The sequence below is a fragment of the Peromyscus maniculatus genome, chromosome 22 (assembly GCF_049852395.1).
Source record: "Peromyscus maniculatus bairdii isolate BWxNUB_F1_BW_parent chromosome 22, HU_Pman_BW_mat_3.1, whole genome shotgun sequence".
NCBI lineage: Eukaryota > Metazoa > Chordata > Mammalia > Rodentia > Cricetidae > Peromyscus > Peromyscus maniculatus.
In genome coordinates, this window is record NC_134873.1 from 18,148,145 (window position 1) to 18,159,865 (window position 11,721).

General features: G+C 46.2%; 1 protein-coding gene and 1 long non-coding RNA gene across 23 annotated transcripts in view; one reads left to right on the top strand and one right to left on the bottom strand.

The window, feature by feature from the left end:
• The window catches only part of LOC143270189 (putative Polycomb group protein ASXL2), a 198,582-nt gene that overhangs the window by 92,603 nt on the left and 94,258 nt on the right, over positions 1-11,721 (bottom strand). For 15 of the 22 annotated variants that reach the window (XR_013047181.1, XR_013047183.1, XR_013047185.1 and 12 more), the window contains one exon: positions 2,711-2,888. The exons of 5 other annotated variants lie outside the window; for them this stretch is intronic. Coding sequence is in view for 10 of the 17 variants with exons in the window: in XM_076559161.1 (XP_076415276.1) it covers positions 2,711-2,888 (178 nt within the window). In the remaining 7 variants the exon portion in view is untranslated. Of the gene's footprint in view, positions 1-1,120; positions 1,295-2,710; positions 2,889-11,721 lie in introns of those variants that run through there. 2 more of the 22 variants (XM_076559165.1, XM_076559164.1) reach the window with 2 other exon arrangements.
• LOC143270203 (uncharacterized) lies at positions 3,933-7,532 on the top strand. Its single transcript, XR_013047227.1, has 2 exons — positions 3,933-4,951; positions 6,242-7,532. It is a non-coding gene; the product is annotated as an uncharacterized LOC143270203 (long non-coding RNA).

Genomic DNA, 11,721 nt, shown 5'->3' on the forward strand with positions numbered 1-11,721 from the left:
TATAAGATCTTATAATTGGCAAATACATGCTTTGGCTTCTTCTTTTTCTATGGCTCCCATAGGCTCATAGGGAGTGGCACTATTAGGAGGTGTTGCCTTGTTGGAGTAGGTGTGGCCTTGTTGAAAGAAGTGTGTCACTGGGGGGCGGGCTTTGACGTTTCAGAAGCCCAAGCCAGTCCCAGTGTGTCTCTCTTCCTGATGTCTATGGATCAGGATGTAGACCTCTCAGCTACTTCTCCAGCACCATGTCTGCCTGCATGCTGCCATTCCTGCCATGGCGATAATGGACTAAACCTCTGAACTAACTGTAAGCCAGCCCCAACTGAATGTTTCCCTTTAGCCAGGAGTGGTGGTACACACCTTTAATTCCCAGCCCTCAGGACGCAGAGGCAGGCAGATCTCTACGAGTTCAAGGCTAGCCTGGTTTACAGAGTAAGTTCTAGGACAGCTAGAGCTACACAGAGAAACCCTGTCTGGAAAAACAAAAAACAAAAAGGAAAAAAAAAAAAAAAACAACAAAAAACCCCCCATCAAGTAATAGTTGAAACTATCCTAATCTGGTACAATTTATATCTGCAATGTCCAATAAATCCATTAGCCACATGTGGCTTTTAAATTGACTTTAATCTAGAGCTGTAGAGATGGCTCAGCACTGGCTGCCCTTCCAGAGAACCCAGGTTCTATTCCCAGCACCCACATGGCTGCTAACAACTGTCTGTAACTCATTTCCAGGTGATCTGCTGCCCTCTTCTGGCTTCCACATGCACTGCATACACATGGAGCACACTGGTATAGGCAAAATACACCCATACATATAAAATAAAAATAGATAAATCTTTTAAAAATTGTTAACACAGATGTAAATCTAATTTAACTTAAACTTAAAATGTAGTCTCCAGTCACAATTTCCATATTTCAAGTACTCAATAGCCAAGTATGAAAAGTGGCTACCATACTGACTACAAGACACAGAATCTCCCCATCATCAAAACATTCTCTTGCAGAGTGTACCCTGAAAGACGTCATACCAAGTGCCTCTTTTCAAACTACAATTCGGGTGCACCTATGAATAATGCATTTGCGCGTGCGCGCGCATGTGTGGGGAAAGGAAGAGGAGGGATGCGAATGGACACCACGAGGCGAACTTTACTAAAGTAGAAACACATCAGCCAGCAAAGAAGAGTCGGACACAAAGTCAGGCCGTGTGCTGAAGCCTGCAGTCCCAGCGGCTCAGGAGGCTGAGGCAAGAAGATCACACATTCAAAGCCGCCCTGGCCAGCTTAGTAAGACCCTGCTTCACAATGAAAAGTAGAGAAAAGGGTTAGGGTTAGCTTAATGGTAGAATGTGAGAAGTCTGAAGTTCAATCCCCAGTGGCAAAAGAGGGAAAAAACAACAACAACAAAAAAAAAAACCAGAATCAAAAATGAGCTGGAGCTGGGCATGGTGGTGTATCCCTGTAATCCCCCCAAATTTGGGGAGCTAAGGCAAAAGGATTATGTGTTTGAGGCCAGCCTGGAGTTTATTGCAAACCCCTGGCCAAATGTGTAATACACAACACGATCACAAACAACAACAACAAAATCAAGAATGACACTACTGGAAATTAGAAAAATGAAACAGAATTATAACTATTTATGAATCTGTGTTAGGTCTTATTTATCTTTACAACCTAACGAATTAGCTGGCTTATTCTTCGGACGACTGTCTGAAACTGTTCTGTAAACATCAGGGTAGAATGATATTATAGACATTTTGGAGATGGTTAACAATTCTAGACAGACATCATGGGTGGATGAGAAGAAGTAAGTTAACAACATATGACAATAAAACAGAAGCCTCTAGAAGGCTTATATTTAATCAGTATGCAGGCATCCTAACTGAAGAAAGGTAAACTGAGGGTCCCATGATAAACACATGGAGGTCTCTGATCGCTTCAGAGATAACAATCTGAGACACAGCAAATGGAAATGTAAGCATCTTTCAGTAACCCAGAAATAGCAGGATTCAAGGTACATTTACACGTTAAAAAAAATGAGCTGCCCCCTTTAAAGCACGTGCCTTTCATCCCAGCCCTTGAAAGGCAGAGAAGCAGGTGGATCTCTGAGTCTGAGGCCAGCCTGGTCTCCATAGTGAGTTCCAGGACAAGGCTACATAGTGAGACTCTGCCCCAAAACAAAACAAAATGAGGAACAACAAGAAGCAAAATGACACAAGCTGATAGCTAGCACTTACCAAACCTAAGCTCTGGGGAGATTAGCAGTGACTACCACGCATGTGTCATTCTCATACACAAAACTCATTTTGATCCCGAACTACTTCCATTTCTCATTCTGGAAGATCTGGACCAGAGACCTCACGGAGATTACTTGACACATCGTGAGTTCAGGTTTATGGACAACTGCTAAATAGCAGATCCTTTATGATGCCAAGGAGCCATAAAAGTATCCAATATTTACTTATTCATTTGATGTATATGAGTGGTTTGCCTGGGTGTACATTTGCGCGCTACATATGTGCCTGGTACCCATGGGTGTCAGAAGATGTTGGATCCCCTGGAATTGGAGTTTCACAGTTGTGAGCCACCATGTGGGTGCTGGAAATTGGACCTGAGTCCTCTGAAACAGCAGTAAGTGCTCTCAATCACTGAACCATCTCTCCAGCCCTCTGCACAAGTGTGTTTCTCTGTGGAAATTTCAAATAAAATTCTACCTTCCAATGTCTTCCAAATCCGTAGAGCAATCCAGGAAATTTACTATCTGCTTCTCCAGGTAGCTGTCAATCTTTTCTCCAGCCATCCTTGTGGAGCTGAATATATTTCGTGTCACTGAATGTAAGAACATGGCCTCATAGCTCCCTTCCAACAGCAAGTCTAAGAAAACTCCAATATCTGTAATTAAAAAAAAATCAGGACCGCAAGCCAACAGAATGTAAGTGTAAATGATAATCCATTACATAGATATTTTAATATACAAAACGGTATAAACAGAATGCTGGCTATACAGGAATCACTAAGTCTTGAGCAAATCCTTCTCACTCTACCAACATCACCCCTCCTAGAATTACAGGATACCTACAATGACTACGAGCAGCAGAGTGGAGGTCACACAGAAATAGTAGTAGTAGTAGTAGTAGTAGTAGTAGTAGTAATAGTAATAGTAATAATAATAGGCGTAGTACCCTTCTTTGGGAAATTCAAAGATTTCAACCGACACAGAAAAGTTTCCTTTGCTGAGGTCCGACCTTCAATATTCTCCCCCAGGAGGCCAATCCAAACACACAGGATCTCTCGTGATTCCCTCATATTCCCCAGCTCACACCTGCCTCAATACTTTCACAACCCCGATTAATTTTTTTTCCTGACGAACTCTCTTACATGTCAGTCCTAAAGGAAGAAAAACAGCTCAAGTCTGTCTCTCGGGAACTTTCCCAGACCACCAGATCTCAAACCACCGAACAACACTGCCCCCTCCTGCCCCCTCTCCGTACCCAGGGCCGGCATCCCCGTCCTCACAGCCCCCACCTGAGCCACAGCGCCCCTCCTGCCCCCTCTCCGTACCCAGGGCCGGCACCCCTGTCCTCACAGCGCCCCACCTGAGCCACAGCGCCCCTCCTGCCCCCTCTCCATACCCAGGGCCGGCATCCCCGTCCTCACAGCCCCCACCTGAGCCACAGCGCCCCTCCTGCCCCCTCTCCGTACCCAGGGCCGGCATCCCCGTCCTCACAGCCCCCACCTGCCCCCTCTCCGTACCCAGGGCCGGCATCCCCGTCCTCACAGCCCCCACCTGCCCCCTCTCCGTACCCAGGGCCGGCATCCCCGTCCTCACAGCCCCCTCCTGCCCCCTCTCCGTACCCAGGGCCGGCATCCCCGTCCTCACAGCCCCCTCCTGCCCCCTCTCCGTACCCAGGGCCGGCATCCCCGTCCTCACAGCCCCTCCTGAGCCACAGCGCCCCTCCTGCGTGCACAGCCGCCGCTCCGCCTCCGTGGAGAAGCCCCTCAGCAGCGCCCGCTCCGGAGTCCACGTCACCCCCGGCATCACTGGACCCAATTCGGGGTCCCGCGAGGGTCCCTCGGGGGAGGAGGAAGCAGAAGGAGGAGGAGGGGCCAGGGTCGCCGGCGTCTGGTGGCCACGGGCACCGTCCAGACACCCACAGGACTAGCGTTCCCTGTGAGGATACAGGCACACGGGGGCAGCCATGACAGCAGCGCAGAGCATCCTGGGAAAACATCCCACGCTCCTAGGCGACCAATCGGAGACTCGGGTGTGAGCATGCGCACAGGATAGGATCGCGGCGGGCCTTGTCGGGGCTGTGGGGATGGATGGAGACGGGTCCTGGGGACTTGGGGGCGTCTCCAGGGGAGACATAGGTGGGAAGCGGGTTCTGCGTGCAGACACTCGACTGTCTGAGGCAAAGGCAAGTCCTTGGAGGTGAACACGCAGCACCTTTTCCCCAAGCAGATAGGCGTAGGCCCTAGAGGTTACGACCCCGTAAGTGGAGCCCATGAACCCCACGCTCGAGCTGCCTCGGCGTAGGCTATTCCTTCGGATGACTGAAAGGGCAAGACAGCCAAGCTGGAAGTGCACTCTCAGCACTGAGGAGACTGAGGCAGAAAGATCGCTGCAGTTTGGAGGCCAGGCTGAGCTGCACTGTGAGTTCCAAACTGGCCTCCCCGAAGAGTGTTCCCCTATCTCAAAGGGGGCAGTGGCGGGGCGCCTGGAGAGATGGCCCAACCGAGGACCAAGTTCTGTTCGCGGCACCCACATCAGGTGGCTCAGCACCACCCGTCCCTCCAGACGGTTGTCCTCCTCTGGACTTCTAGGCACCAGGCATGCAAGTGGTACATCACACCTGCCGGCAAACAGTTATACGCCTAAGATAAACCATTTCTTTAAGAAGCGGGAGGCCATCACATAAACCTGGCAGGGGTCAAGGACCTGGAAAGTTTTGCAGGTCAGTCTGTAGAACCCAAAAACACTTCGGAGAAGTGGGAAAAGGGAAAGAAATACATCCTCCTGACAGTATGGCCGCCGCTGAGAACAGAGTTCGCTGTGCGTCGCCTCTCTCTCTCTCTCTCTCTCTCATGAATGTTTTGTTTGTTTTTCACGAAGCTGCAAAGGTCCCTGCTTCACTGTGGAAAACAACAGCAGCCAATGCAGCTCAAGGTGAAATGAAGACAGTACTGTCCTTCATCTGACATTGTACAACACTTCCCTGTGCTCCCAGGCATTTCTAATGGGAAGAAACATCAAGTCTTTTGACCAAGACCCAAGAGTAGCTGGGCAGTGGTGGCACACGCATCTCAGCACTTGGGAGGCAGAGGCAGGCAGATCTCTTGTGAGTTCGAAGCCAGGTTGGTCTACAGAGTGAGTTTGAGGATAGGCAGGGCTACAAAGAGAAACTCTGTCTCGACAAAACAATAAAACAAAGATTCAGGGATAGATCTGGGTGAGTTATAATAGTATATGAGAGAACATAGTTATCCTGAAATAAGTCACTATTTTTTTGGTAGGGTCTCACTACATAACTCTTGCTATGTAAACCAGACTATCCTCAAAGTAACAGAGATCTGCCTGTTGGAATGCTGGGATTAAAGGGTGGTTCCTCATCAAACCCAGCCTCATAACTCCCCCACCTTTCCTTGAACTCACTCTGTAGCCCAGGCTGGCCTTGAACTCACAGAGATCCTCCTGCCTCTGCTTCCCTAATGCTGGGATTAAAGGTGTGCACCACCTCCGCCTGGCATTTTTTTAAAATTTATTTATTTTATGTATATGAGTACACCTTTATTTCAGAAGAGGGCATCAGATCCCACTATAGATGGTTGTGAGCCTCCATGTGGTTGCTGGGAGTTGAACTCAGGACCTCTGGAAGAGTAGCCAGTGCTCTAAACCACTGAGCCATCTCTCCAGCCTGCCTCATAACTTTTAGCCATAGATAATCTCATGAATTCTGCACACCAGGGCTTAGCCTCTAGTCTAAGGTCTTACAAAAAATATGTACATTATGTTTATCTGCATCCACTGGGGAGTTGGGGACTTTCTTCAGTAGCACTGTTGAGAATAGTTCTTATTTATCCATTGGTATTGCTAAAAGTTATTTCAAGTCTTCTCTATTTAAGACAACCATGCTATCGCAGGTTTCTTCCCACTTTTATTTGGGGATGGAAGTGGGAGGTGCCATGGTCACTCCTCATGGACTTCACATATTGCTCATATGCCTCTTCACTGTTAATTCGTCCAGCTCTAGAGGGTCACTCATCTTTACCAGCCAACCATCTTCATGACAAGATCTGTGGACAAGCCCTGGATTTTCTTGGAGCGCTTCATTGGCGTCTGTCACCTCTCCTGACAGGAGAGTGGACGTCATTGGCAGCCTTCCCCCATTCCAAAGCACCAAACTCAACTCTTTTTATTTTGTCCCACCTTGAGGCAGCCGATACAGTAAACAACATCTCCCAAAGTTTCGTGTGCAGCATTGCTGACTCCCACTGGTCCAGGACCACTCTCCTTTGATGTCCGTTCATGTTTCTGTGAATTGATGAACTGACAACATGGCAGATGTTGTCCTTTCTCTTTTACTGCTGAGAGAAAAATGAAGCTCCGGGAGCAAGGACTAGGACTGGGCATGGCCCCTGCAGCCTGACGCCTGAAGTGGGAAGTGCCATTCCAGACCCAGGAGGCAGCTCAGGCCAGCAGTTAACCACAAGATAGCCTTGGAAGAAATAACTACTGTGTGGGGATGGGGTGAGGTGGGGGAGGAGTATTGGGGAATGTCAGGAGAAATTCAGTGCTTCTTTTTAATTAATTAACTGGCTCTAATTTTTTAATGATATATAATTCATACCTCACCCCACTTCTCAGAACCCAGAGTTCTCCAGACTGCTGAATGAAGCAGGCAAGCATAGGTGGTAGTTTGGCAACCTGGGACTCCACTTGGTTTGGGCTATGCACACACCCCTCTGCTAACAATGTGCTTGAAATCTGAGACATTTACCCACACATACAATACAAGTGTCAGCTCCTCTCCAAATAATGCACCTATCCTGCACTGAGATGCATGCACACCCTCTCTGAACTATAGAATAAGTTCCTCCTCCCCTTAACAATCATCAAACATAGACAGAGTCTATTGAAAAGTATTCTCAGTACATATGCCTGAATTGGTTTAGGGTAGATGCACAATAAGGTAAACTTTGTCTTCAAAGTGAACTTTTAGGGAAATCTATTTGCTATCTTACACATATTTATAATTGGGCTTGGATATGATTAAAATCAAATGTATTATAGGATGGGGCATGCACACTAGAGAAATAGTTATTTAACTTAATCTGTCAATCAAAGTAGAGGCATCCAAACTATCTCCCTTAGCAACCCAACTCCCCTTCTCTTGAACCCTATAAAAGAAGTCCCAAACAGTGACTGGAGCCTTTGAGGACCTCCATTCCTGTGGCTCATTGTCAATCCTGACTGGATATTCCTTTCTAATCTGTCCCATCAGTTTGCCTTGAATAAAGTTTGTGTTTCTTTGCAAATCTGTGTGAGCCCCTTATTTCAGTCTGGTGAATGAGAGGCCAAGAACCTGGAAACACCGGCCTAGACTGCAGCTGCCACTAACAAAGCCAGGGCTCTCACAGCAAAAGCTGGAAAATTTGAGCAACAAAATGAATAACAGCAGTATTGAGCCGGAACACAAAGTACAAAAGAAATATACACAAATCTATACCAATAAATATAAGTGAACAAATAGAATGTGGGGAGAGGGAGACAAATCTTTCTTACTTAAGAATCTCAAATATGTGTTGTGTTACAGTATTCCTCCAGGAGATGGAACTTAATCACGCCAGCCCCGTACCTCTAATAGGAGTTAGATTTATAGATTGGCCACTTTTAGAAGCAAAGTATGAACAAAAGAAAATAACTTCCAGTAGAGAAATGTGGCATGCAATCCCCTACAAAGTATTTGAGACTAGCTAGCAGGACATACTGATAACAGATCCCTCTTGGAATGCTGGAATAGGGAGAGCATGCCACTGCTGTGTGTTCTCCATTCCCACACCACCATACACACATAATTTCAGTCTAAGCATAAAGAGAACATCACAGAGACTCAAATTCAAGGATTTCTTCCTCCTCCTCTTCTTTCTTCATTCTTCTCCTCCTCCTCTCTTCTTCCTTCTTCCTTTTTTCTTCTTCCTCCTTCCTTCTTCCTTCTTCCTTCTTCTTTTCCTTCTTCCTTCTTTATTCTCCTTTTCTCTTCCTTCTTCCTCCTTTCTTCTTCCTTCCTCCTTCCTTCTTCTTCCTCCTCCTTCTTTTTCTTCCTTCTCATTTCTTCCTCCTCCTCTTTTTTCTTCTTCCTCCTCCTCCCCCCTCCTTCTTCGTGGTAGAGCACTAGAGAACTCTGGGTTTAGTCTCTAGCAACATGGTACTATGCATTAGATCCTGAACATTGGTGGGAAAATATGAGATCCAAATGAAGGCTGAAGTTTAGTTAATAGTAAATGTGTAATGCTTTTATTTTATTTTTTGAGATGGGGTTTATGTAGCTCAAAGCTGGCTTTGAATTTGCAGTGTAGCCAAGGATGACCTTGGAATCTGGATAGCCCTGCCTCCACCTCCAAGGTTTAGCTCATGGTCTTGATAAGTGTACTAAAGTTTTATAACTTTAGGTTTAGAGTGGAGCTGGGGTTGGGCAGTGGTGGCACTTGCCTTTAATCCTAGCACTTGAGATGCAGAGGCAGGTGGATCTCTGTTTGAGGCCAGCCTGGTCTACAGATTGAGTTCCAGAACAGCCAGAGCTGTTACACAGAGAAACCCTGTCTCAAACAACAACTACAACAAAAACCAAAGCAAGCAAACTAACAAAAATAAAACAAAAGAGTGGGGTTGGAGAGATGGCTCAGTGGTTAAGATCACTGGCTGCTCTTGCAGAGGACCTGGGCTGAGTTCCAGCACCCACATGGTGGCTCACAACTGCCTGTAACTCCAGTTCCAGGGGATCTGATGCCCTCTTCTGACTCTCTTGGGCACACATGTGGTACACAGACATTCATGCAGACAAAATATCTATACACATAAAATAAAATTTTAAAAAGATGCTAAGGATAGAGGAGAAAGGGTAAATGGGGTTTAGTTACTACTATTACAGCTTTTGTGAGCACTATGAAATAAAAAGTGTATTAAAAAATAAAATTCCTGCCAGGCAGTGGTGGTGCATGCTTTTAATTCCAGCACTTGGGATGCAGAGGCAGGTGGATCACTGAGTTCAAAGTCAGCCTGGTCTACAGAGTGAATTCCAAGATGGCCAGGGCTATGCAGAGAAACTTTGTCTTGAAAAAACAAAACAAAAGCAGAATTCCTGATCATAATAGCATGTCACCAGGACTCCAGGCTGGTCTACAGCTAGTACCTGCCACATAGCATGTACTCAATGTAAAAGCCAGAGCTCTTTATAATTAAAATCCTTGTAGAAATTGCATAGTGCTTCATGAAGCACGCACACCGTATTTATTTAACTATTTCTTTTTTAGTGGGCTTCCCAAGAATATTAATTGTACTGCCCCTATAGACAGAATATACTGTGGGGGGAAAAGACTTTGTCTTCTGAAATGGTGTCTACCAGTCAGTGGTTCATTAGTGTTCCTATATGAAAAGAATAATTTTGATCACATGAATTGATCACATCAATATTGTTTGCACTGTGTTGACTTGATAAGATGGTGTGGTGACACATGACTACTCTAAACTTGGCAGTGAGATTGTAGATCCTCTAAGGCCACTGCTTAGTGTGATGTGTGTCAGGTCAACAGCAACTAGGAAATATGGAGACCTGGGAACTTAGAAAATCATGTACCTTAAAGTCCCTGAGAGTTCCCATTTCAACTATCCCAACTCTCTTAGATTCTAATTGACTCTGTGTTCTAACTTGCAGTTTGAAATTTATGGCCATAGACCCAATCCCAATTTATGACAGTGACCGGCTCCAAAGAAAATGTGAGTCAGAACAAGTCATTTTGGAAGACCTTTGAAACTTTACCTCGCCACTCCTTCCTTAGTGACGAGTTTGTCTAGCTGGACCCTAGAAGATTCATAGATGGATTCTCTCCTGAGTTTTGGCTATTAGAGCTCAGAGCAAGGTCAATCACAGGGAAGGACATCAGCTGGGACCTGAGTGTGCACTGCTTTACCTGGCACTGCCTATTGTGATGTCATGGAATCTCAGTCTGGAGACAGAAACTCTGTAGTGGAGAGGGACATAGGCTTGAGAAATGTCCCTAATATGGGGGCTCGCTTTCCCACTGCTGACACATCTCAGCCTTATGCTACTTGGTTTCTTGGTTTGTGGGATATGGGTGTTGTTTTCTAGGTATCAGAGCCAGACAAAGGTGGCAGCCAAGACAGAGGTACGTGATAGCCACTCTCTCTCGAAACTCCCTCTCTCCATGCTGAAACCCTATAGGTTTGTCTAAATGCCCATCCTCTGGGCCTTAGGAAGAACCGGATGGAGGGGAAGGGGGTTGAGACAGCATTGATAGATGGCTTCCTCTTTTATTTTTCCTTCCTTGTTTTGGTTTTCTGAGACAAGGTTCCTCTGTGTATTCCTGGCTCTCCTGACTCACTGTATACTAAGCTGGCCTTGAACTCACAGAGATCTGTCTGCCTCTGCCTCCCAGGTGCTGGGATTGAGGGCATGAGTCACCACTGCCCACCTTGCCTTTCTCTTAATTCACTTCAAGAAGCCTTAGGATGGGCATGGTGCAGGAGTATCTCTCTGAGTTCCAGGTCAGCCTGGTCTACACAGTGTGTTTCACTACAGTCAGGACTACACAGGGAGAATCTGTCTCAAAAAACCAAGAAGAGGAGGAAGAGGGAAGAAGAAAGGAGGAGGAGGAAGAGGAGGAGGAGGAGGAAGAAGAGGAGGAGGAGGAGAAGAAAGGAGAAGGAGGAAGGAGGAAGAGAAGGAAAAGCAGAAGCAGAAGAAGGAAGTAGTAGTAGTAACGGTAGCTTTAGGATCTATTATCAAATAGACACTGAGGCAGAAGGTACTAGATACTGAGAAAGTGCTGTGTAGGAGCTCGAGCTGAAGTGAGACATCCATATGACATAACTTTTGGGGAAAAGAATGTGGTAAGGGTGCTGTAGGTATTGTCCATCATGTGATGGGAGGCAGACGGGAGAGTGAGTTTGTTTTATAAAGAAAGATTTATAATCATATGATGAGACAAAGAAAATCAAGTGACACTTTGCTGTGGGATTTTTATTTCCAGCAGAATAGTTTTGAGTTTGTGGTGCAAGTGTTTAACATTAGTAGGTCAGCCTCTTCTGAGTTTTCAATCATATGAGCAGACCATGAGTGACTGGCTCCCCCACAGTCCTGCCATCTTGCCCAGACTTGGCACATCTACCTCTTATTTTAGTGATTCCAGTGAGTGGTTGGATTCGCATTGTGATTTCGTGTGCAACCCCCATAACTAAACACTGAGCAATGTCTCAGGTTTATTAGCCATTTGGAAATTCTCTCTTGTAAACTGCCTATTCAAGTCATTTGTGCAGTGTGTGTATGTGTGTGTGTGTGTGTGTGTGTGTGTGTGTGTGTGTGTGTGTGTGTGTGGTGTGTTGGGTGTTTGTTAGGTGTGTGTTAGTAAGGATCAAATTCAGGTCATTGCTCAAGCTAGGCAAAGCACTCTACCACTGAGCTACAGCTCAGGTCCATTTTTTTCCTTG